Source organism: Penicillium chrysogenum, assembly GCF_028827035.1.
Source record: "Penicillium chrysogenum strain IBT 35668 chromosome Unknown utg000005l_segment0_segment0, whole genome shotgun sequence".
Classification (NCBI taxonomy): Eukaryota; Fungi; Ascomycota; class Eurotiomycetes; order Eurotiales; family Aspergillaceae; genus Penicillium; species Penicillium chrysogenum.
The window spans coordinates 679,659-703,340 of record NW_026622753.1 but is presented as its reverse complement, the minus strand read 5'-3'; the positions used below and the strand labels follow the sequence as shown (position 1 = coordinate 703,340).

Genomic DNA, 23,682 nt, shown 5'->3' with positions numbered 1-23,682 from the left:
GGGTTCGGCGCAACGCTGTTGAAAATTAAGCATAGACTCTGTACTTTTGGGTCCATACAATCATTTGCATTCGGGTTTGGTGGCCTGGTTGGCCTTTTTTCTTTTTTGATATCTCTGGCGCATACGGGCCTCGGCGCCATCTAGCATTTCCTTGTCTGTTCTTTTCTTTTACTGCTCCTGATTGTAAAATTCAAAGATTTCGAAGATACCAACTTTTTTCCCTCTTCCCTTCTTCATAAATTGCTCTAAATGCTCTGTTGGACATCGGTTGTAGATTCCTGCTTTGTAGGCTTGCTCAAAGGTAATTCCACTGCTTACTCGTGTTGGTACATACCCCTCGGTGATGAAAAGGGGTGCATGTATTACAAGCTTTGAAGGATATCTTATCCTCCAGAGTCAAGTATACATGCATAGCATACAGCACTAAGTTACCGTGCCTGCAAACTCCGCTGAAAATCAGGCAATCGGTGGCCATACATCTCTGCTCTTCTTAGGGTTTCCATTACCATCAGAGAACACACCTCTTTCCTCCCAAGATTCCACCAGGCCAAAGGCAAAGGACCTAGCACATCAATGTGCTGAGTCCGTATACTCCAGACTAAGAATTGCCTTCGTCCCAAGGATCTCCCATATTGCTGTTGCTAGGCCCCAGATATCTGATGGGTATGATAGTGGTAGACGGGGAGAGACGGGGAGATGACAGAGAGACAGGTTAGTCTATTTACTATTCTCACCGCCACTTGAACTACAAACAATCTGATTTCAAAAACCAATATTCCCGGTATTTCCAATTTTCAAAGGATTTTCTCATTATGCCTGGTCCGAAAAGCTCTTCATCACAAAGTGGTCAGAATGCTGACCATAATACAGACGACACCAGTTTCGCAGGCTACCGGTGGTCTTACTTCGCCTCTACCACAGACGAAACTCTACGTTTGAGGGTCCAAAACTTCATTGACTCGACAAACTGGGATGCGCTCATCGAGTATGCCAACAGGCTGCGGAATGGAAAGATCTGCAAGTTGCTGCCAGACATCGGTCTTGGATACAACCATCTGGTTCGCATCATTGAATTTCAGGACGATGTGCGTTGGATCGCCCGATTGCGAATGCCACCCCTATCCAGAACGCAGGCTAGATCTAGCGTCAACAAGCAAATCATGGAAAACGAGTACAACACGATTCTGCTCGTCAAGCAGAAAACCAAAATTCCTATTCCGAGTGTACATGCTATTGAACTTGACGCCGAAAACATCGTGAAAGCGCAGTTTATGTTGATGGACTGCTTGAGGGGTAATGCCGGGATAGACCTTAGCATGGAGGTTCCCAACTTCTATAAAAGATGCGTTTTTTCGAAAATGGCGGAAATTCAGGTATCATATGGCGTGCACCGACTTCCATTCCGTTAAAGACTAATCCTGATTTCCCAGGTCGATTTGTCAAGGGTACAACTACCAAGGATTGGTACTATCCTCCGTCAAAACGAGGACGGCTCGTTCGATCAAGGTCCTATACCTGGTATAGGCGGTCCTTTTGAAACAGCCACTGAATTTTTCCAGGCGTGGGCGGCCAAAGTTGAGTTTGGAATATCAGAAGCGAAGTTGAGAGAAGCAGCGGGTTCATTCGCAGATGAGCTATCTTTCTCTGCGTCTTCCTTTGTCTCTCTAGTGAAAACTCTCGCAGGGAATCTTTCTGTGCAGGATAAGGGCCCATTTCCATTGTGTCACGGGGACTTTGGTCATAACAACATGGTTTTTGATGACGAGTACAATCTTTTGGGTGTCATTGACTGGGAGGCTGCTTATGCTGGTCCATGGGAACTCTTCGGCGAATTTCCGTTGACTCTGTCAATGTTACCACCCGACATGGATGCACCGTGGAATTACCACAAAAGTGGGCTTCCAAGGGATGCTGAAAGCCTACAAAGATGTGCTGACAGACGTGACTATGTTACAGCAGTTATAGAGAAGGAACAAGAGATGAATGTGGTTGAAGGATGCCGTCTTTCAGTTGCATTACAAGACTCTCGTAGGCAAGATTTAGCTGCAGCGATGAGATTATACAGTAGGGGGAAACCTGGATATTATTCAAAAGTGATTGAGAAATTTTCTGGAGCAGTTACCTGCTAGACTCTTTCACTTATTTGGATTATCGAGATAGCTAATCTAACGTTTCGGCGAAGAACATAAGATTGATCAAGTGTCAGAATAGCACAAGTGCAAAGGCCCTCTCTAATTTGCTGACAGTAAACTTAATGCTGTCCCAAAGCCTTGGGACGGCAGCTAGAATTGAGGATGATCCATTTCAAAATCTCGACTTGGATTACTTGGATAACTTGATGAAAGGCCCGGGAGAGGATGGACGAGATGGCGTAGACATCACGCATCACATACTAATAACTGTATGTAGTCTGTTTCCGATAAGCCTCGTTCATATGGCTACAACCACACTTATCAGTTAGCTCTGCAGACCTAGGACAAGGTAAGCGGCATATTGAGAACATGCGAATCTCATGCCCTATCTCTATTTTATCTCTACTTTCCTTTCTTTTTATTTCCAAGGCGAACAGATACTAAAATGCTTTAGTGTTTCAGCCGACATTCATTCGGATTTGAACTTGCCTTTCCTTGGGAAAAGAACAGCAGACTATTAGCCCCATTCTTATATACATTGACGATCTATATGGCTTGGGGTTGGACGCTTTAAACTTTTACCGCAACTACAGTTTCAGGCAGATGTTACCTACCTACCTACCTAGGTAGGTAGGTAGGTAGTTTCATCAGAATTTGTCATTACCGAATTGTGGCTACCTGTATAAGGCCCACATAACTTCAGATGACTATGTAGCAATAAGGAGTTCCCTTCTAGATCGGCAATTGCTGTATTCGGAAAATAGCAGGCAAATTTAACAAGTGGCATTATTGGATTGCATCCTTGCTACAGCTACATTGGAACTTCCCTTTCTAGGCCGCTGATTCTGCTGAATAGAGACAACATTGAAGGGTGCATTCATTAATTCGACCACATTGGTCCGATTCTTTCGGCAATCCCCGACTTTTTGGAAGAGACCTATCAGATCGACGTTTTACACTAACCGACTTGGACCCTACCTAGGTTGTAATACTATAGATCGGTTCAGCTGAGCATCGCCGGAATGATACATATCCGTGATCTACATACTATATCTAGATATGTAAGCCAGGTCTCGGCAAGGACCAATCTTGCAAGGGTTTTAGGTCCCACTAGAGAATCTTTCAGCTCTATTCTTTACGCCAACGACTTGGTCTCTAGTGAAATCACTGCGAGACATGACGTTAAACATTACCTAATGAGCATATAAAATGGGTGCCATCTCACCTATATACTAAAACATCAACATCAAGCAAAAGCCGCCAAGCAGGCAAGTCCAAATATGTTGTCCCGTACTTTCAAGTCGGTCGTGATCGCGCTGGCGTTCGGCGCTATCACCGCGTCGGCACAGGACTTCGACGATCCGATCCCGAGCCGTCGCCTCACTGAGTATCAGATGCCGCCCGCCACTCAGACGCATGAGTTTGCACGCGTGCCGGACACGAACCTCGTGTTGCTGTCGCAAATGTCTAACAGCAACCTTGTCAAGATCCAGCTAGATCCAACTACCGAGGAGTTCGTTGCTCTTCACTCGTTCCCCATGGGAAAGGATAGTGGTTCGGGGCTACATGGCGTGTGGCCATCGACCGTGTACCCCGGCAAGGTGTGGCTGTCGCTGCAGCTCGAGAACAAGCTGCTGCTCGTGGACCCCGGCAAGGAGTCCTGGACTACGCCGACCATCCTACAGACCATTGATATCCCGGCGCCGGGAAACGGCCCGCATTGCGTGTTTGAAATTGGCAACCGCGTCTGGGCCGGCCTCAAGGAGGAATCCAAGCAAACAAACAAATACTATGTGTTCTCGGCTGATGTCTCCAACCCCACGGACTACACATTATACGAGTGTCTCGACAGCCCTGTCTTTATCAAGGAGGAGCCGACCACCGGCTTGATCTACGTCACGCAAGACCGGGACTCGTCCATCATGCGCATCGATGTCTCTACCGGCGAGACGGAGCAGCTGCCAATCCCACCTAGCGTCGGTAACACCGCCGTCGGAATGACCACTGCCTACGGTCCTATGAGTGGTGTGTGGTTCACTCTCGCTGGAAATGCCACTGGCGGCACCGGCACCTTTGGCCATATCGGATCCGATGGCGAGATGCGGTTTTTCCAGCTTCGGAACCCGCTCGGCGTCAATTCTGCTCTACTCCATCTCGCTGACGCGACGACGGAGGATGGTGGCCCGGCCTTGTGGCTTTTGTCAACGTCGCTGCTCAGTAACGCTTCGTCCGATGCCCTGATCCATGTGACTTTTGACGCCGGCGTCACGTCCGTTGCCGGCGAAGAGTATATCTCTATGCTCACTCAGAATTCTAAGGTGCACCGCGTCGTGGCCTTGAATTCCACGGTTTTGGTGTCCGAGCTCAGCACCTTTGCTCTCGCCCAACTCAGCTACAGCGACACCGTTGCCGGGCAGTGGCAGCCAAGAGAGTCTGTCAGTGGCAGCGCGGTTAACGCGGAGGGTTGGTGAAGAAGAATTTTTCGGTGGGAAGCCTATAGATAGATATCTAACTATGGTGTTTATAACTAGATACCTTACTTAATTACTAATCTAATCATATATTACACGGTTGAAGTCTTGCGCATTTAAATGTTCAATTGGCAAAAGGATTTACATCTACATATTGAAGGGAACGCTCTAGGCAGTATGCTCTCTGGTATACGGGTCGATTCAGCGCACGTAATTCGTTGTACCCACCAAGACATGTAAAGAGGACTCGGACGCTCCAAGAAGTGAGTTCAGAGAGGTGTACGAGTGTGTATTGTCAATCTGTATCTGCTACTTCCCGCTACAATACAACCTATGTAGAATATACGATATACGACGTAGGGACCTGTGAAATCTCAATGACAGCGACAACGGCCTTTCCTTAACTGTGGACAGCCGCTTGATAGCTGCCCTGTTATGAAAGACGAAGTAGTTCAGCATGAGCTCCGACTTTCTTTTATCCACAAACTTGACTCTTGAGTATCCAGTGACTCGTTTGAATGTCCTTTCCAAAGTTCCAAGTACTTCTTAATTACCTAGGTACTAATGTATCTTATATAATTTTGTAATGGAGTGCACAAGTTATTCCTACCAAGGTAAGATAGTAAAGTAACTGAATACTCAGGTCTTGAGGGCCAGGATAGGGCAATACGGCCTTTCTAGTATATTTCTGTCTCCACTACGGGGAGTACTCCGTACTTGAGGCGATAATAGAATTCGACGGGGCTTATTATACGAACTTATTACCCCTTTCTACCTAGTACTCCGTGCGCAGTACCTATGTTGTAGGAAAAATAGGCAGGTTCGCACTAGTGACCTCGGGACACCTGTTTAAATACTAATACTCCTCCCACTTTTAGATACATTTATTCCCCACCCTACGCCCGCTACCATGAAGATCACTCCTTTCTGGGTCTCCATCGCCCTATTATTTCCACAGGCTCTAGCAGTCTCTTCTACATCCACTACCTCTACTGCCGCGGCACCAACCTGCACATCTTCCCTCATCACCAGTCTCTGCGGGTACCAGCGCCCTGGCCCAGAGTTTGCCGTCGCTAGCGACGGCAGGCCCCACTGCTGGGACTACTGTAACGCCCACCCTCCCTGCGATTTTGTTATCTTCTATCCCGCCAACCCTTACACGGGCACCGGCACGTGCTGGCTGTACCCGGGTGAAACCTTCGACGCGAGCAAAGGCAGTTCGGATTGTGCCAATCCCTACCTGTCCGTCTACAGTAAGCCCGTCTGTACCGGGAGCGCAACCACCACTGCTGGCGCCTGCGCCGCCACCGCAACTCCCTCTCCTATTGCCTCGGTCTGCGGGTACCCACCGCCCGATGACTGCTTTTACACCTGTGTTGCTAGCTCGGGTGCATCGCACTGCTTGAGTCTATGTGCAGAGGCCGATTCCTGCAGCTATGTCGTCTTTAATCCGAGGAACCCAAGCCTCTCGCCGTACGCCTCGGGTACTTGCTGGATATATTCGAACGGCACATTTGACGCTGGGTTGGCGACCGATTGTACTGGTGCTCCTGAGCAGTTTGTGTACGACAATGTATGTCCCAAGCCATCGCCTTCATCGTCTTCCCTTTCATCTTCTGTTATGGAGCTCTCTAGTGGCACTGGATCTGCAGGCACTACTCCGGGAGCAACTACTAGCGCTGTTATGGAACTCTCTAATGGCACTGAAACTGTAAGCGAGAATTCTGCGCCTGCTGGCCGTTCGCTCAGTAATCCATTGGCTATAGGCGTGGCTATGTTGATATGGCAGGCTCTTTAATGATGTCCTTGTATGTGCTGGTTGCTTGTTAGCTAAACAAGCTATTGGAAACAATATATTATATCTTAATGGATTTTGTGTGAGGTCACTCACTTCTCCTCACGTATCTCTCGTTATTGTAGAGGGTATGTCAGGTATCCTTGCGATCCGTTGCTATCAGCACATTGCCTAAGCATGTCCATCTCGAAAACGATACATTTCAGATGAAAGCAAACGACGGTCTCATTACGTTTCCGTCTGGCAGCAGCTCGGACTCGGCGCTCTTCTATTACTTGAAGACTCGGGTGAAGTTCTGTCTCCGTGGGCCACCAATGGAGAGAGTTATGTCAATTTTCTGAGGATTCCTAGGTGGGAACGAGGTCTAAATACTCATGATGTGATGTAGAATCAATATGCAACATCAATTTTACCTTGTTTTATCAGAAACTTGCTATTCAGGGGGCCCGGGATGGATGACTCCCGAGGTGTATAGGTAGGTCAGTCCACCAACACAGTACTCCTGTCGTATATTCGCCGATTCGCCGAGCTGTTGTAATATCACCCACTACAGCAAATTTCAAACTCTGCCAAGAGAATATCTGACCAATATGTCTTTCTCGAGTGCTTATGATCTTTTGTCCAAGTTTGGCGGGGTGATGCAGGCTTCACGGCGGACAGGACTGAAGTAAAATATCTAACTTCGTACTCACAGTGGTATGCATGCGATGCCCTAGTCCACAAACGGAAGACACCCCCGAGGTCCGAACTTGCAGGTATATTCTACCAAGCCCTCATCCCACACCCCCTCGCCCGAACCCAAACATCCACAATCCGAGCAGACTGACTGTCCTGATCCGAATCGACAACAAAATACCACCCGTAAAAGGCGCCGGTGACACAAGCATGATTCGGGTGCACTTTGACCACTTGTCCAATATGCAGGGGAATCTTCGTCTGGGACTCACTGTCCCAAGTCACAATCGCATGCTCCTGACTGATCCTCTCAACAACCAATCTCTCTGATGAATCTTTGCACACCCCATCTATTCGCCAAGAAGAGATAACCCCCCAGCCGGAGTAACTAGGACACGGCTCTCGACCCAGTGCGAGCGTCCCCGCAGCCAGGAGCGCCTCGGGCTTCTCACGCTCACCATCGTTATAGACGCTGCATACTTCGGCGAGCACCGAGATGGCAATTTCATCTTCCAGGCATCCAGAATCCGCGCTAGCATGTGTGGAGAATTGTTGCATATCTAGAATGGGATAAACGCCAGCATGCAGCTCGACATTGGTCTCACGAAGCAAAGCCTTGAGCTCCCGCGCTTCCGAACAAAGAGTGTCATCACGCAGCAAGTTCTGAGACGAGACTACCTGCGGCGTGGCACCAACACTGATAACCAGTTCCCTTTTGGGCAGTAGCTGCAAATTCCTCTCTAAGGCGTCTTTGCATCCGCGGATCTCACTGATCAAATGGCCCATCGCTTGCTCCGGGGTTGTCCCGCTATAACTGAGACTGCTGTGTGAATACAATCCGAGGAGTCTTGCCCCGCCTTTGTCCTCGGCGGAGGCCAGCTTCTCAAGTAACCCGTTCTTGTTGAGGGACACGGGTGGTAACCCGGCGCGGTGGTAGCCCGTGTCGACCTTGACAAAGACACATGTTGGATGTCCTGCCAGAGAAGATAGTTTCTCCAGGTAGGGGAGTTGGTCTGGGTGGTCGATCATCACGGTAATGCTGTTCTCGCCTAGCTCACGGGCTGCCTTGGCCAGTAGGGGAACCTGTGATGGGACAAGGGGGATGCCGTAGAGAATGTTAATTTTGCGGCCTTCTTGTTTCAGTTCTTGTAGTAGAGGTATCATCATCTCGATCTCTATGACTGTGGAGGCTATGAAATTGGCCTCGGTGCTATCGCCGACTTGGAGTTTGGCGATTTCGGGTGTCTGGTGTTCATATGTTGAGTGCCATTGCATGGAGAATTTGGTATTAGAGTCCTTTTTACCTTGTGGGATTTAACATGAACTCTGAATCCGACGTCGAGCGTTTTGATTGTGTGTAGCATTGTTTCGCAGTGTCGGCGGATGATTGCAACGTCGAGCACGGCGGCTGGTTTTGGTACATCGCTGATGTCTTTGCCGATGTAGAACTGCTGTAGGTCTTCCTTAGAGGGGGTTACAGAGGCCATTTTGAAAGATGTAGGTGGGAAGCCCTGGAGTGTGAAATGGATGACTACGGAGACCGTGACACACCTGGGCACATCCACTAAGCTACTTTAGGTACCTAGGTATGTCCACCGGCCGTCATCGACCTATATTCCGTATGATTGTCAATTGTCCAAGAAACACCCGTTTATATTGATATTTTTACCGAAACATGGCCTCCGAATATTACTCCATACCCCTGCCGCAATATTTCACGATCCCCTCATTAACCTCACGTCTGACTCCACTTTTCAGCCCCCTTATTTGCGTGACTCGGACGAAAAGAATTCACTCACCATATATGAACCGTACTAGTTAACTGACCAGTCATACCAAGCAGAGGAATCGGATTTAAGGGAGATAAGCAGAGCCCTCAATTTCCTTTCTACAACAGTCAAACTTGGAAATTGTTATTATCCTTCCTCTCCTTCCTCAATATCACGTCTAAATAGATTATTCTTCCGTTCCGCAACTGACATCCACTCTGCATAACATGTCATCTCCTATATGGCTCATCACGGGTGCCTCTAATGGCTTTGGCCTTGAGATGTGTCTTCACGTCCTGCGCGCGGGGCACCGTGTTATCGGCTCTGTCCGCAGTACGACAAAAGCCGCCACTGCAGTTGAGCAGATCGAGCAGGCTGGAGGCTCGGTGATTGAGTTGGACATGACAGAGTCGCAGGCCAGCATTGCAAGCAAGATACACGCCCTTGGTCGCATTGACTATCTGATTAATGTTGCTGGCTACTCCATCCTGGCCGCATGCGAGGACATTACGTACGTAGCTACCAACGTGAATAAGGACGATCGGTTCTAACTTTTTATAGTGATAAAGAAGCAACCCTCCAAATGACCACTAACTTCTTCGGTCCCCTATACACTCTACAGGCTGTCCTCCCTGCCATGCGCGCACAGCGCTCTGGTACTATTGTCAACATCTCCAGTGGTGCCGCCCAGGACCCCCTACCGGCGTGCTCTTTGTATAGTGCTTCTAAGGCCGCGCTGGAGGCTGCATCCGAGTCGCTTGCTAAGGAGGTCGCACCTCATAATATCCGCGTGCTGATTGTCGAGCCCGGCAATTTCCGCACCAACTTTGTCGGCGCGGTGAGTTTTTGATCTTGTTTTCCCTTTCAATTTCGATATAAGTCACCAGTGCTAATTTAATGGCGTTACAGTTGGCTGACGCAAGTCCCAACCCGGCCACGGTCGCTCCACACTATGATGACCCCGTGGGCGTGGTGATGCGCAAGTTCCTCACTGTCCACGGGAAGCAGCCTGGCGATCCCCAGAAGGGAGTCGAGCGTATCTTCGAGGCCGTCACGGGCACTGGAATGGCTGGCCCCTTGGCAGGCAAGATTTCTAGACTAGTTCTGGGGAGCGATGCGTATGCGAGGATGCAGAAGAGCTGCGAAAGATTCAGCAACGATTTGAGTTTGCAGGAGGAAGTTTCCTTGAGTACCAATTACGCCTAAGGTGGACAGCCAAGGACAGGCAGTAGTTAGCGAGCATCAGGATGATACTGTAACTTTTACCTGTACGTTGGCTATACCTTGATTCCTGTCACCTATCAGAGTATCCCCGTAGTATCTGTTACTATGAAACTATTCAAAAATTGCCTGATCTACCGGTTACCATAGTAATTTAAATCGGTCGATAATTGCGGCCAGCGGTAGACATATGTGCGGAGTCGCTCTCATTTGTATTCTCTTTGCATCTCAATGGCAAAAATGTGGGATGTCAAGTCCGACATCGCCATACACCCTCCAATATCCCGTCCCCCAGGTATTCTCTGATTTGACTGGCTCCTCCATTTCCCAAAGTTGAGCTGGCGTAGGGTAGGCTCAGTCTTAGACTTGACCACTGTTGTCACCTCCCTCCTGGTTCGAGTCTTCGGCGTCTAAAATATAACATGTAACTATTAGAGGCAAAGGCTCAGGTCAATTGTGTGACTGGAGACAAGATACCTGAAGTCCGCACAATGAAAAACTGCGCCGCAGCCACTGGTCGAACCATGTGACGAACAGAGGTAGTGACCATCCCATTGCGAAGCACGAATTCAATAGTCGATACTCGCATCAGACGCGAGCTTTGCATCGCCCACAGTGCTGCGAGCCACTCATTGTAGGTACGAACAATGCCTACTGCGGGCTGGAGGCTTCGGATATTCCTCACACGGGGCCGGGAAGGGTCCAAATCGATGTTTCGGTATGGGGAGGGTACATGGAACTGGATCTCGTCAAGTTCCGGGTTGTACTGCAAGTGGGTTTCTAGGTCAGCAAGGAAGGCAGGGTAGTCCATGCCGATCGCCTCGTTGGTTCTAGTTGGGAAGAAGTAACTGCCAGCCCAGAAAATGGCCACATTGTCTGTGGTCGCAGGTCGGCGCACGACGATCATGCCATCGCGGATTCTGGGTCGGAAGATGGACGGCGGGGAGGTATAAGGAGGGTCGGCGGATGCCATGGTAAGTTCGGTATTGATGAGGATATTGTGTAGTCAAAGCAAGCACAACTGGAGAAAAGCCAAATGGGGTGAGCAAGAAGTGAAAGCTCAGATCGAGGTTCAGTCAAAACAAACCAGGATGGGAACTATGAGCGTCAAGTCAAGAGGTGAGGATGTTGGATTGTGCGTTTGGGTGACACGTTTGCCACGTTTGATATGAGATCTTGAATCCTACAAAGGAGAAACGGGATCAACCAACCCCCGATTTTGGATTTCATAGATTCGAAATAGCTGAATATCTCCCCTCGCTCGGCTTTCCTATTCGGAATGAGCATCCATCCAGTTCCCCGGTGCTTCATTTCCCTGGCATTGGTGCAAGATCCGTTATTCTGCACTACATCTCCCAGATTGGCTGATTGAACTTCCTTTCTCCATATCGTATAACCACCAGAAACACAGCCCCATCGCTTGATAGTATACCTTGAAGAGGCATCCCGCACTGCAACGATCTCATCGCTGTCAATTCAGGCTCAGAATTAGGCTGCTTATAGATTTAAATTGAGTCAACAATCGCCAGACACATTCTTCAATCAAACTGGGAGAAGTTATGTACGAGACAGTCGTGCATTTTGAGCTCTCGCGGACGGCCTTGCCGGACGGCGCCATTTGTGCTATCCATGTTTGAGTGACGCGTTGGATGCAGAGTTCAAGACTTGAAGAAAGAAATCGATGATGAGTGTAGGGTGAGAGGATGAGTATGGCACGAGTCAAATCGAATGAGAAGAGTAGAAGAAGACAGAGCAATGAAGCGGTGATTTATAATTATAAATGTATGACAAGATCCGAGATGCATCTGAAACATCTCTCAGTTATCCATTCTTGATGATCCCGCTGATCTGCGATATATCTGTTACTTTTTCATTCCCCTTCTTTCGCTTCCTTTGAATCTCTTCAACTGAACAGTTCACGTCCTCATCCTGTTCCTGTTTTCCTTCGAGCTTTAAAGAAGGGAGCTTTCTGTGCAGTTCTGTATGCTCCGTCAGAGCCAGGTTGACTTATTGGAAGATATGCTCTGGTATACCAAACTCGTTCCTGGTCACAATAAAGAAGCGACAGGTCAGTCCGTGTCCCGCTGCTGCTTCCTTATTTTGTAGGGCTATCAAAACACCCAGCCAACCGTTTCGGTATCTAATGGCATATTCACAGTCTAATCCATCAATGTGTTCTCGATGATCTCATAGAAGCACATGGGTATCATGACTGCAGCCGAAATCAGACCGCAGAACTTCGATAAACCGGTCATAATCGAGTTCTACAGCCATGCCAGCGGGCGGGGTGCGTCCCTTCATGGTGTTTGCGAAGCCAGAATAATCCGCTGGTCATATCACGGTAGTGGACCTTGACAAGTCTGTCTAGCAGGAAAGGTCTGGCACTTTACTGGGTTGTGCTTTGGCTATGTTGTGTTGTCACTGGCGATCCTGCATAAGTTGGTTCTGGGGATGCTCCTTGAAGTGCTGGTTGAGGTGCTGGTTGAGGTGCTGGGTGAAGTGCTGGTCGAGGTGCTGGTTGAGGTGCTGGTTGAGGTGCTGGTTGGGGTGCTTGTGAGGATGGTAGGGGGCTTGCAGCTTGCAAAGGGGTAAAACCAGCTAATTTCTCCTGATGGTATTTGTATCTGAAATTCTCAATGGTCTTGGCAGAAAGGTAGCTTGCTGTACCAGCTGCACCAGCTAGAGAGCGTGAGTGTTGAAGAATGACGCGATTGGGTATATTCTGATCGATTAGGCTGGCGATCTCTGCCTTCCGTCTTCTCATCTCCCGCTGACGATGAGACGTCCAGGCTGACGGTGGCGCACCTTCATGGTTATGAAGGTGTTCCGTAATCCGGGTGATTATATACCGGCGGGAGATGAAGTCAAAACATAGCTCGCCGGCAAATGGACAATTGGTAGCGAGGTGGGTGGTGTTGCGTAATGGAGTACCATCCTCCCTTTTCCGGCGTCGATCTCGATACTTCTGGCCTCGTTGGCATCGAAAGGATACCTTCGGGATGATACCCTGGGTATTACGCCATGAATGTCCCTTCGAGATGCCATACCCCTGTGTTGCAGCCCACTCGCCAATCCAATCTATAGCCTCCTCAATTGTTCCGAAAGATCGATCGTTGACAGGGGGTGGGAGCATTCCCCAGGTAGGACCGGTGGCAGGCTGGGTGGCAGGCCGGGTGCCAGACTCGGGGGTGGTCTCGGTAGAAGGCATCGCGGTTAAAACGCGGTTTAAATTGATAAAAGCAGGTAGTATATATAGCGCAGGCAAAAATGCAGGTAAAAGTGGAGTTTCCATTTTTGTGGGGAATCGGCTAACCCTATACAGATCATGTGACTTACGAATAGCTTCACTTTTTGTAGATACAGATCAGATTAAAAAATGTCTTCTACCAAGGTATTACCATAGAAAATGGCACTCATATTGAAAACCGACTGCCAGGAGTGACTAACCGCTAGCGTGGTGCCATTGGTGTTTCTCTTGACCTTTTGGTCAAATCCTGTTTTGAAGTCATTGTGAGAGACATCTTGGCCTAGTTACTGAAGATAGAGATTTCACGGGTATTGCTGGAGAAGTTCAGTGATAGGTAAACGGTGTTATTTGATGTTTAGTAGGCAAATGCTCAGTCTACACAGAGACAAACGCATACCCTGCATGCATTGCATGTATGCATTGTATGCATGTATGTCAAAACATCATCAAAACACAAATCAATCTGGTTTGTATAGTAAAAATCGTAGACAAAGACGGGATCCAAAGTTTCAATTCGCATCCATCTCTTGGCTGCTAACTAGCAGCTTTCGCGGCCGTTCGAAATCGACTTTTGGCAGTGCTTTTGTCAATGCATCAGTTTTCTTTGGTGTCGATAAGCGGGATATTAATATGCTTCGATTTCAAAGCATGTTTCACAAATTGGTATTTGATATCTAGCCACTTGGTGCTTTTGTTATAAGCGTCTTTCTTGAGAATTGTGACGGCGTTGTCGCTATCTGTATAGATCTGGATTGGCTTCGTGGTGTCTTCTAGCAAGTGTAGTTGTATAAGGAGCTTTCTTAAATAGAGATCTTCTAGTACTACTCCGTCGAGAGAAACATACTTCGCGATCGTGCTTGGGATCCTATCGCGAGGGGTCTGGGTGAATGATTTCACACGCACACACCCCCTGTACTTGACGCATATTCAAATGTTTAAAGGAAATATTGTTGATGGCTGATTGACACAGGGAAGTATTATAGATCAGCATTGTATCCTCAAGAATATGTATTTACTGCATACGTCAATTGCTCTTCAGTTGATACAGACTCAGCTGTTCTAGGGGAAGGAAAAAAGCCCAATCACCTCGAGTACTTCCAAGTATTAGGAGATATTACGAGCAATGGCATCTAATGATCCTCACAGTCCGACTCGCAGTCCGTCTCACGCCTGCAGCGTGACGCCACAGAGAAAGCAGGGCCCGTGCATCTAGATGATAGATCCAGCTGGCGTACCAATCCAAGAATTCTGGAATAGAATCAAAGCGTGCCTTACGGCCGTACAGAGGCGTAGGATTGTCAACCTCGGCCTTATAGAAAACCACCCGCCACCCCCACTCCCGGATGTTGGCAGCATCCTGGATGTCTTCATCCTTATGCTTGTACTCGTCGTCGTCATCTGCCATCAGCCGATAGTACACATACGCAGTATACCACGCTAGGCATTCGTACCGCTGGTTAAATCCAATACCGGCGATGAAGCCAGCCCTAACATCTAGGTCGTCGTCAATAAACGCCTGCAGCTTCTTATTCCCCAACTCATCTTCCAACTCCCGCTGCAACCGCTCTTGCTCGCGCTTCAGTAGCTCCGGATCCGCCAATTTGTCGCGCCTCTGTCTCTCATCAAGGCCCTGCAGTTCCTCGTCCTTAACCCCAATCGACCAAGCCGGTATGAACGGCGCAATACCCGAGAGGCGGAAGTCAACATCCACCACCCCCTGGGCATACTTTAGGAACAGAGCTAACTCGTCGCATGGTGGGATAGTCATGGGGCTACGATCTTTGTGCCAAGTGCACGCGTCGTCAAGCTCCTCATCGTCTTCGGCAACAATCGCGTCCGCCTGCTGTTGGCCCACGCGTTGAACTGTGGTGAGGTACATCTGTCGCCACTGACCTGTGCGCAGTAGGGGAGGCTCTACACCATCCACCGCTTCATAGGCGGGCAGGACGTTGAGAATAGCAGGAATATCGAGGTCTTTGACTGGTGTCTGCGGTGGAATCCGAATATTTTTGCCGCTCCCACACGTCTCGGGGACTTCGTCATCCCATTTGATATTGTCCATATATTTGTACTGGCGGAGCCGGCAGCGCTTTTCTTCTTCAATAGCTAGACCGTTTCCTTGGATTTCATTGATACGGTCTTGAAGAAACTTTTGATTTGCGGCAGCCATTCTGCTACGGAAGCGGGCAATGGCAAGGCGCATGGTTTCCTCTGCGTTTCTGTCCATGCCCGAGGTTGGGGTTGAGCCTGAGTCTGCCATTGATGTCGTTGATTACAGCTTCTTGTCATTTGCGTCCGTTTGTTGGTGGTTCCTTTGTTAGTAGTTTACTTGTTGTGTTCTTTTTCTTCTCTGGGAACCACAGAGAAATAAGGGGTTTCAAAACTGGGTAATGACCATGTAGACACGGTCAGATCTAGTGCCAGCCAATGGATGCACCCTCATAAAGCGGCGGCAGATCAAATAGGAAAGCCCCACACGCCAGGGAAAAGCCGGTAGTACATCCATGGATATGTACACCTACACCTAATCGGTTAACGCAACCTTGGAAATCCTACCTTTTGTTAGGGCTCACGTATAATTTAGCTAGATTATATATCTAAATAGTATAAATAGCACTATAGATCCATGGATGTTATAGTTTCGTCGCACTAAGATAGCAAAACTCAAGCAAATGTTTGCCGAACAGATACAAAAGACCATGATAGATGTCGGGATGAAGAGGGTTCTGCTCCATTAAAGAGCATGTAACACCATTCAAGCCTTCGTAGTGCGCCTCGATATACTGATCGGCTCGATAGGCTATATGATGATGCCGAGGACAACCGAACCCCCCGTTGAGGAACTCTATATATAGTAATCAAGCCAAGTTATGAGTGAATTAGTAAACATTAATCAGAGCTACTTAAAAGAACCCCTTCCCTCAGACTTTCTTTTCCCTGGAGCTATAGCGAATCACCACGGAAAATAGCCGGGGAAGTATTCGTCCATGAATCACAGGGTACATTTCTCGCGGAACTTGCTCAACGGAGCTTCGGACTGATCAGCATCCTCCACTTCGCGCCTTCCTAGCCGGAAGCTGAGCACAGTATAGAATCGTGAGATAAATACATACTCCTTGCGTCGACAACATTCCAGAGCATGCATATTCGGAGCTTTCCAGTATGCCACTTACCCCATACGGAAGTGTATTGCGGATCACAGGGGTCGGCGGGACTTTTATTTCTCATGCTGAAGCTGTCATGGGCCTATGTTGTATCCCTTCCCTTGATGGTATCATGAGGTGGTTACAGACCCCACTGAATATGTGTTGGTGACCTGTGGATGGGTCAATAATGTAGTTCCTCCCCACTTGTATCTGGGGAGAAGCTGGATATCTCACTTTGCTCTCCACAAGACGATTGATAATCTACAATCTGCAGAGCATGCTCTTTCACGGCTGTATCGCAGTGATGCAATTTCAGTGCTCATCATTGAATACCGTCTACAAGCTGCTTGGTTGGTGCCTTGATTGCTAAGGAATGTGTATGTCCACGGGTATCCTGTTACCCCTCGGGTCGTTACACCGTCTCTCACTGGGTAGACAGGGTGATGTCAATGTCCAGCAGCCTAGCAATGGCGCACTGGCCCTGAGTGCTTTTCCCTTATATCTATCATACCATAGCTTTTCCCCGTCCATAATGTTTTATACGAACGGCTCATTTCCTTCCTCCTTTTTGACTGCTGCATACTCTGGATTTACGACATCCAATCTGTACGTCAGACTCGGCATTTATACCTCTATTGGAGGATTCGGATTGGAAGCTTCTTTTCACGATCATCTCAATCCCGTATAGCTAGCCCGGTCGAGATACCCGAGGATGAAGCTCGAAGATGTCGAAAAAAACCCCATCTCGCCCACTCTTAGGAGTCTGAGCCAGATTCAACTCGACAAAAGCGCCTCCAACAGTTCCTCCGATGACTCGGACCTCGCAAAGCCCGAACCCTTGCCGCAATCAAGATGTCAACGATGGATCGCAAGCCTAAAAAATGTGGAGAGACGTGGCGTCGAGCCCGTTCCCATCGAAAAACGAGAGACAATAACACCTTCAACCATACTTCATATGCTGCTAATGTGGTTCAGCATGACATTGGCGACAAATAACATCATCGTTGGATCAATGGGTACACTCGTGTTAGGCCTCAGCTTCAAGGATGCGGCCCTCTGTGCTGTATTTGGATGTTTAGCCGGCAATTGCACTGTCGGCTTTATGAGTATATGGGGCCCGAAAAGCGGAAACCGAACTTTGGTATGTTGTTATTGAAATATCGGTGGAGTTCTGCACAAGACGAGGAGAGAACATCCGCTCATGAATCCGATAGATCGTGGCCCGATATTTCATGGGCTACTATCCCAGCAAAGTCTGCATTATCCTGAACCTCTTCACCAATATCGGGTATAGCATGGTAAACAGCGTCGTCGGTGGCCAGATTTTGTCCGTGGTATCTGGCGGCCATCTTTCCGTGATAGTAGGCATTATCATCATCGCCGTTTCTAGCTGGGCTATGGCCCTGTTTGGCATGAAAATCTTCCAACTATATGAACGGTAAGTATTTGCCGCCCAGCACACCTTAAATGCATATTCTAATCGATATCAGAGTTGCCTGGTTGCCACAGCTGCTGGTGATATGCGTGATGGTGGGCTCAGCAGGGCCTAATTTTGATTTCAACATCCAAACGCCAATGTCAACAGAGCAGTTAATCGCCAAAAGAATCACCTTCTTCTCCCTGGCATTGTCCATTGCCCTCGCCTGGGCCCCACTCGCCGCCGATTACTATGTGTATCTCCCGCCGCAGATGAAGAGCTCGCGGACATTCCTGGTCACAGTCTTCGCCGCCACTAATGGCATGTCAGTTGTTCTCCTTATGGGCATTGGCCTTGGAACAGTTATCGCCAGCTCGGCACACTTCGCATCCAAGTATGGTAGCAGCCCTGGAGGAGTCCTGATGACAGCATACGACAGTCTGGGAGGGTTCGGGAAATTCTGTGCTGTTATCAATGTCCTTGCTTTGGTTGCCAATAATACTCCCGGGGCGTACTCAATGGGAATGAACTTCCAGATGGTTGGTGGTATGTTTGGAAAGGTTCCCCGACCGGTCTTCACGACTCTCGCTACGGTTATCTACGCCGCATGCGCGATGGGGGCCGGGACCGGCTGTATGAGGTCTTCAAGTCTTTCCTGCCTCTAATCGGATACTGGGTAATGATGTTCGTTGTGATTGTCTTCGAAGAACACACGGTTTTCCGACGTAATAGAGGCTATGACTGGTCTCACTGGAACTGTCGCGACAAACTGCCTTTGGGAATCGCAGCGGGGGTTGCTTTCCTGATTGGCTGGGCTGGTGCAATTGTTGGCATGGTAAGACATTGATTCTCAGATTCTTGTTGGCCATGTCTTGCTAATACTCAAATTAGTCTCAAGCGTATTATATCGGCCCCATCGCGCAGATGGCCAACGGAGCTGATCTGGGCCTCTGGCTAGGTGCGGGCTTCACGGCGATATTTTTCCCGCCGTTGCGGGCATTGGAGCTCAAATTTATTGGTCGCTAGTGGTGTGCCACTCTTTTTGAATGTTGGCATAATGATCTGCCAGGAAGCATGGAGGCAGCACATTTTATATCCTCAACATAAACCAGAGAGTATATAGCGATAGCATGGGGAACTGTAAAGACCCGATGTGGACTTGAATAGAGTTTAAATAATGCAAAGATGTATTCATCCTAGGCCCATGATTCGCTTAAATTTACTAGTAAAACGCCGTGGCTTACGAGGCGTGGTCGCATGCGCTGTACACAACTGTGGCTTGCCTTCAGATATCACAGTTAGCTGGGGAATGTTCTCATTTCTCCCGAGGCTCGGTATTTCGGGTGCCCCGCGTTTAATATCGTCCAATTATATTCTCCAGATTAAACAAAGTTAATGGAATCAAATAGGTAAATCATACAGCTTCTGTAGGGATGATCGAGTTATGCGGGGTGTTATGTAGGTCGGGCTGCACAAGAAAGTGAAAAGCGCATAACTCCAGCTCATAAACTTTGTGGGGATTGACCTGTCCCGTGGGTCATCAGGGCACCACATTTCTTATTTAAACCTCATGGACCCCCCGGTTAAGGCCTCCATTCCCAAAATATCATCTCAATATGAACCACACCGATAGCTGGGCTTCATCCCTACCTACAGGGAGCATGACAGCCCAAATACTCCCCCTACGCCGTAGGTCTCTTCCTCGCCTGGCCCGCAGTAACAACAACCCTACGGTTCCAGCGCCTACGCAAGCTCCACAAACAATATGATTACCCAACACGGGAATCAATGTCCAAAATGACCGACGAAGAAGCCTTCCAAATCCAAAAACAACTCGCGCAGCTCGAATTTCCACTCATGTTCATCAAGAGCTTACAATTCGCCTTATTCCGGGTATGAGAGCAAAAACTCCAACCCACATAATCGGGTCATGCCCTAGCCATCTATACATGAATTTTCTAACAAAAAGGAAAGACCTACGGTATTCCCTCAATATCCCACCTCCTCGCAAAAACAACCCAATTCTCCAGCCCGGAAACTTCCTTTAAGCGGTACACAGATACCAGCGTCCTCGTGCAGGAATGGGTCGGCAACGACCCGGCTTCGACACGCGCGCACCTCGGTCTTGCCCGGACGCGCTACCTGCACAGTGGGTATAGGGCCTCTGGTAAGATCCTCGATGACGATATGCTCTATACGCTGGCGCTGTTCGCGCTGCAGCCGATTCGGTTCATCGATCTCTATGAGTGGCGCAAGTTGAGTGAGCTGGAGCGCTGTGCTATCGGGACTTTCTGGAAGAGCGTGGGTGATGCGCTTGATGTTAGTTATGAGAAGCTGCCGTCTGGTAAGACTGGGTTCCGGGATGGGATTCAGTGGCTCGAGGAGATTGATGCTTGGAGTGAGGAGTATGAGGCGAAGTGTATGGTGCCTGATGATAAGAATCGTGAGATGGCGGACCAGACTACCGCTGTGTTGGTTTATATGCTTCCTAAGATGTTGCACCCGGTTGGGCTACAGGCTGTTTCGTTTATGATGGATGACAGGCTTAGAAAGGCTATGCTGTAAGTTCTTTCCCCCACCTTTTTCCACTTTTTCCTTTTGGTTCTGCTGCATGATTACATGGCCGTGTCGTACATGGCGATATCCACTGTACTCAATCATTGACGCACCAACTAACTCCTTACTAAACAGCTACGACCCCCCTTCTGCAGTCTGCACAGCACTACTCTCAGTCATCCTCACAGGCCGCAAGCTATTCCTCCGCTACCTATGTCTGCCACGACCGTACTTCCTACGCTCCGTCTCGTTCACTGACAAGCCGGATCAACACGGCCGCTTCTTCCTCAACCAATGGGATGCCGCGCCGTACTATGTCAAGCCCACGTTCTGGAACCGCTGGGGCCCGGTGGCATGGCTGACTTGGGCTCTAGGGCGCCCTGTACCTGGTGACGAGGGGGATAAGTATTATCCCACTGGATATAGTGTGCCCGATGTTGGACCGAAGTATTTTGAGGGGAAGGGGAGGAAGCAGTTGGATGAGACTCTGTCAGAGTTGAAGGGGTATCGGACTGGGAAATGTCCTTTCCATTGAGCTGTAGAAAGGCAAGGGATTGGCTGTGACGGGATGGAGATATAGACGTAGCCTTATGTGATCCGACGGAGAGGTTATCCTGTTATTCTACTTATTCTAAGTGAAGTTGTCACGAGCAAGACATTTGAAGCCATCAAAGGTATTGACATATAAAGCTGCTGCTGCACCAAGCTTGAAATTCAAAACTACAATTAACACGGCTTAAGAATGCCATGGAAAATCATTTCGTCACTTTCTTTTCCACTATGTGCTATTCTGGAGGGGTCGAACAAATCACCCAAGCCGAGTAGGAAAATAGACAAAAAAGGGTGTAAATTAGGAGCGCTCAAACAAATTGGGTTCGGGGCTTGCGCCCAGAAAGCCGGTCCGAATGGTAGAGAACGTAGGATTGACAAGGGTATTACTTGGAACAAATCTCGAAGAAGATTTATTTAAACCTCCTCGTCAACAATGTCCTCAGCGAGGCTAAAAATAGGGGGAGAATTCGTTAGTCGATATATTCGAAAGCCGGGTGATGTGGGGAATCCTTACTACTCCTCCTCGCCCTCGGAGACGGAGGCCTCCTGGTATTGCTGGTACTCGGAGACAAGATCGTTCATGTTGCTCTCAGCCTCAGTGAACTCCATCTCGTCCATACCCTCACCAGTGTACCAGTGCAAGAAAGCCTTGCGACGGAACATGGCAGTGAACTGGTCGCCGACACGCTTGAAGAGCTCCTGGATGGAAGTGGAGTTACCGACGAAGGTGGAAGACATCTTGAGGCCACGGGGGGGAACGGAGCACAGAGCGGTCTGGACGTTGTTGGGGATCCACTCAACGAAGTAGCTCTGGTTCTTGTTCTGGATGTTGCGCATCTGGTCCTCAACCTCCTTCATGGAGACCTTACCGCGGAACAGAGCGGAGCAAGTGAGGTAGCGGCCATTACGGAAGTCGGAGGCAGCCATCATGTTCTTGGGGTCGAACATCTGCTGGGTCAACTCGGGGACGTTGACCTGGCGGTAAGAGTAGCCACCACGGCTGGTCAGGGGAGCGAAGCCGACCATGAAGAAGTGCAGACGAGGGAAGGGAACCATGTTGACGGCGAGCTTGCGAAGATCGGAGTTGAGCTGACCGGGGAAACGAAGGGAGGTGGTCACACCGGACATGACGGCGGAGACGAGGTGGTTCAGGTCACCGTAGGAAGGCTGGGGGAGCTTGAGGGTACGCATGCAAATGTCGTAGAGAGCCTAATATTGTCAGTATTCTTCACGTCAGTATTTCCCCGCGTTTCATACCTCGTTATCGATACAGAAAGTCTCGTCAGAGTGCTCAACAAGCTGGTGCACGGAGAGGGTAGCGTTGTAAGGCTCAACAACGGTGTCGGAGACCTTGGGGGAGGGGACGACGGAGAAAGTGGCCATCATACGGTCGGGGAACTCCTCACGGATCTTGGAGATCAGGAGTGTACCCATACCGGCACCGGTACCACCACCCAGGGAGTGGGTGATCTGGAAACCCTGGAGGCAGTCACAGCCCTCGGCCTCACGGCGGACGACATCGAGGACCTGGTCAACAAGCTCGGCACCCTCAGTGTAGTGACCCTTAGCCCAGTTGTTACCAGCACCGGACTGACCGAAGACGAAGTTGTCGGGGCGGAAAAGCTTGCCGAAGGGACCGGAGCGGACAGCGTCCATGGTACCGGGCTCCAAATCGACCAGAACGGCACGGGGAACGTACTTGTCACCGCTGGCCTAGATTGTCAAAGAAAAACGCCCGATCAGATGATGCACAATTAAGATTCCCAGTCATTGTACTCACATGGTTGAAGTAGACGTTCATACGCTCGAGCTGGAGGTCGGAGGTACCATTGTACCTAGCAAGATATCAGACGTGTGATCCACCAGAATCCCCATCACTGTTAAACTTACTGTCCATCGCCATCGAGACCGTGCTCGCCAGAGATGGTTTGCCTGTAATCCAGTTAGCAACTTGTCAATTGATACCCAACGCGAAAAAAAAACTCCGAGACTTACCAGAAAGCGGCACCAATTTGGTTACCCTATAACCCAATTCCAGTTTAGTCCCACGCATCGAAGAATGTTTCCAAGAATGTTCCATGTCGAACTTACACACTGGCCGGTTTGGAGGTGAACCTAGAGCAAGTTAGCAAAAGATCTGTTGGGAGTGGGGTCGTGGCTCAGGGGCCATATGAAAACAAAAGACGCGTCTGGAGGGGATCACGTACAATCTCACGCATTTTGAAGGTATTAGAAAAGAGATGGAGGGAAAAAAGGAGAACCGGTGACAAGTCAAGGAGGATGGGGAAGAAGAGAAAGCAGGAGAGCCAGTTGAGCGGTGTGTGTGGGATCAACAAGTCAACAACTGAACTTCAGGGGGAGGCCCGATTGGGTATAGCCGCATCACGGGACTCGGGGAGGTGCGAACCACATTTTGTGTTTTTCTGGGGCGCGTGATATTGGACTATATGTGTACTATAACTATACGGAGTACAACTACGGGAAATAATACTACATGTACAACTACATATGTAAATAATAATATTTCAATCGTTCAATTCGAAAAATTTGGACTAATCATACATGTTGGGTATTGTTCAATTGGGTGCCGCTTTCCATTCATATGAGTACTCACTTGCCCTTGAGTAGCTCTCGCCATTTGAAGTTCGCTCAGCTGGGTGTCGCTTTCCATTCACATAGAAGTACTTGCCTGCACCTGGAT

General features: G+C 49.0%; 11 protein-coding genes across 11 annotated transcripts; 6 read left to right on the top strand and 5 right to left on the bottom strand.

Annotated features, from left to right (window-relative positions):
* Positions 1-812: 812 nt before the first annotated feature.
* On the top strand, positions 813-2,475 carry N7489_008651 (phosphotransferase family protein; the record flags this gene model as incomplete). The annotated part of the gene is made up of 5 exons (XM_056714401.1): positions 813-1,373; positions 1,431-1,893; positions 1,957-2,028; positions 2,247-2,401; positions 2,458-2,475. The coding sequence occupies 5 exons, from the start codon at positions 813-815 to the stop codon at positions 2,473-2,475; spliced, it is 1,269 nt and encodes a 422-aa protein (XP_056562023.1).
* A 937-nt stretch (positions 2,476-3,412) lies between these two features.
* On the top strand, positions 3,413-4,603 carry N7489_008650 (uncharacterized protein; the record flags this gene model as incomplete). The annotated part of the gene is made up of 1 exon (XM_056714400.1): positions 3,413-4,603. The coding sequence occupies one exon, from the start codon at positions 3,413-3,415 to the stop codon at positions 4,601-4,603; it is 1,191 nt and encodes a 396-aa protein (XP_056562022.1).
* Positions 4,604-5,513: 910 nt separating this feature from the next.
* Positions 5,514-6,401, top strand: N7489_008649 (uncharacterized protein; the record flags this gene model as incomplete). Its single annotated transcript, XM_056714399.1, has 1 exon — positions 5,514-6,401. The coding sequence occupies one exon, from the start codon at positions 5,514-5,516 to the stop codon at positions 6,399-6,401; it is 888 nt and encodes a 295-aa protein (XP_056562021.1).
* Positions 6,402-7,160: 759 nt separating this feature from the next.
* Positions 7,161-8,560, bottom strand: N7489_008648 (uncharacterized protein; the record flags this gene model as incomplete). Its single annotated transcript, XM_056714398.1, has 2 exons — positions 7,161-8,318; positions 8,378-8,560. 2 exons carry the CDS (start codon positions 8,558-8,560, stop codon positions 7,161-7,163), a joined length of 1,341 nt encoding a protein of 446 aa, XP_056562020.1.
* Positions 8,561-9,069: 509 nt separating this feature from the next.
* Positions 9,070-10,048, top strand: N7489_008647 (putative short chain oxidoreductase/dehydrogenase; the record flags this gene model as incomplete). The annotated part of the gene is made up of 3 exons (XM_056714397.1): positions 9,070-9,353; positions 9,404-9,680; positions 9,752-10,048. The coding sequence occupies 3 exons, from the start codon at positions 9,070-9,072 to the stop codon at positions 10,046-10,048; spliced, it is 858 nt and encodes a 285-aa protein (XP_056562019.1).
* A 375-nt stretch (positions 10,049-10,423) lies between these two features.
* Positions 10,424-11,036, bottom strand: N7489_008646 (uncharacterized protein; the record flags this gene model as incomplete). The annotated part of the gene is made up of 2 exons (XM_056714396.1): positions 10,424-10,473; positions 10,541-11,036. The coding sequence occupies 2 exons, from the start codon at positions 11,034-11,036 to the stop codon at positions 10,424-10,426; spliced, it is 546 nt and encodes a 181-aa protein (XP_056562018.1).
* Positions 11,037-12,449: 1,413 nt separating this feature from the next.
* On the bottom strand, positions 12,450-13,271 carry N7489_008645 (uncharacterized protein; the record flags this gene model as incomplete). Its single annotated transcript, XM_056714395.1, has 1 exon — positions 12,450-13,271. The coding sequence occupies one exon, from the start codon at positions 13,269-13,271 to the stop codon at positions 12,450-12,452; it is 822 nt and encodes a 273-aa protein (XP_056562017.1).
* Positions 13,272-14,424: 1,153 nt separating this feature from the next.
* N7489_008644 (uncharacterized protein) lies at positions 14,425-15,570 on the bottom strand (the record flags this gene model as incomplete). Its single annotated transcript, XM_056714394.1, has 1 exon — positions 14,425-15,570. The coding sequence occupies one exon, from the start codon at positions 15,568-15,570 to the stop codon at positions 14,425-14,427; it is 1,146 nt and encodes a 381-aa protein (XP_056562016.1).
* Positions 15,571-17,168: 1,598 nt separating this feature from the next.
* N7489_008643 (uncharacterized protein) lies at positions 17,169-18,899 on the top strand (the record flags this gene model as incomplete). Its single annotated transcript, XM_056714393.1, is given in 5 exon segments — positions 17,169-17,597; positions 17,671-17,894; positions 17,947-18,419; positions 18,434-18,708; positions 18,765-18,899. The coding sequence occupies 5 exon segments, from the start codon at positions 17,169-17,171 to the stop codon at positions 18,897-18,899; spliced, it is 1,536 nt and encodes a 511-aa protein (XP_056562015.1).
* Positions 18,900-19,670: 771 nt separating this feature from the next.
* On the top strand, positions 19,671-20,964 carry N7489_008642 (uncharacterized protein; the record flags this gene model as incomplete). Its single annotated transcript, XM_056714392.1, has 3 exons — positions 19,671-19,766; positions 19,848-20,434; positions 20,565-20,964. The coding sequence occupies 3 exons, from the start codon at positions 19,671-19,673 to the stop codon at positions 20,962-20,964; spliced, it is 1,083 nt and encodes a 360-aa protein (XP_056562014.1).
* A 431-nt stretch (positions 20,965-21,395) lies between these two features.
* N7489_008641 (beta-tubulin) lies at positions 21,396-23,200 on the bottom strand (the record flags this gene model as incomplete). Its single annotated transcript, XM_056714391.1, has 8 exons — positions 21,396-21,429; positions 21,496-22,190; positions 22,239-22,694; positions 22,762-22,816; positions 22,872-22,913; positions 22,977-23,002; positions 23,073-23,096; positions 23,189-23,200. The coding sequence occupies 8 exons, from the start codon at positions 23,198-23,200 to the stop codon at positions 21,396-21,398; spliced, it is 1,344 nt and encodes a 447-aa protein (XP_056562013.1).
* Between the last annotated feature and the right edge of the window lie 482 nt (positions 23,201-23,682).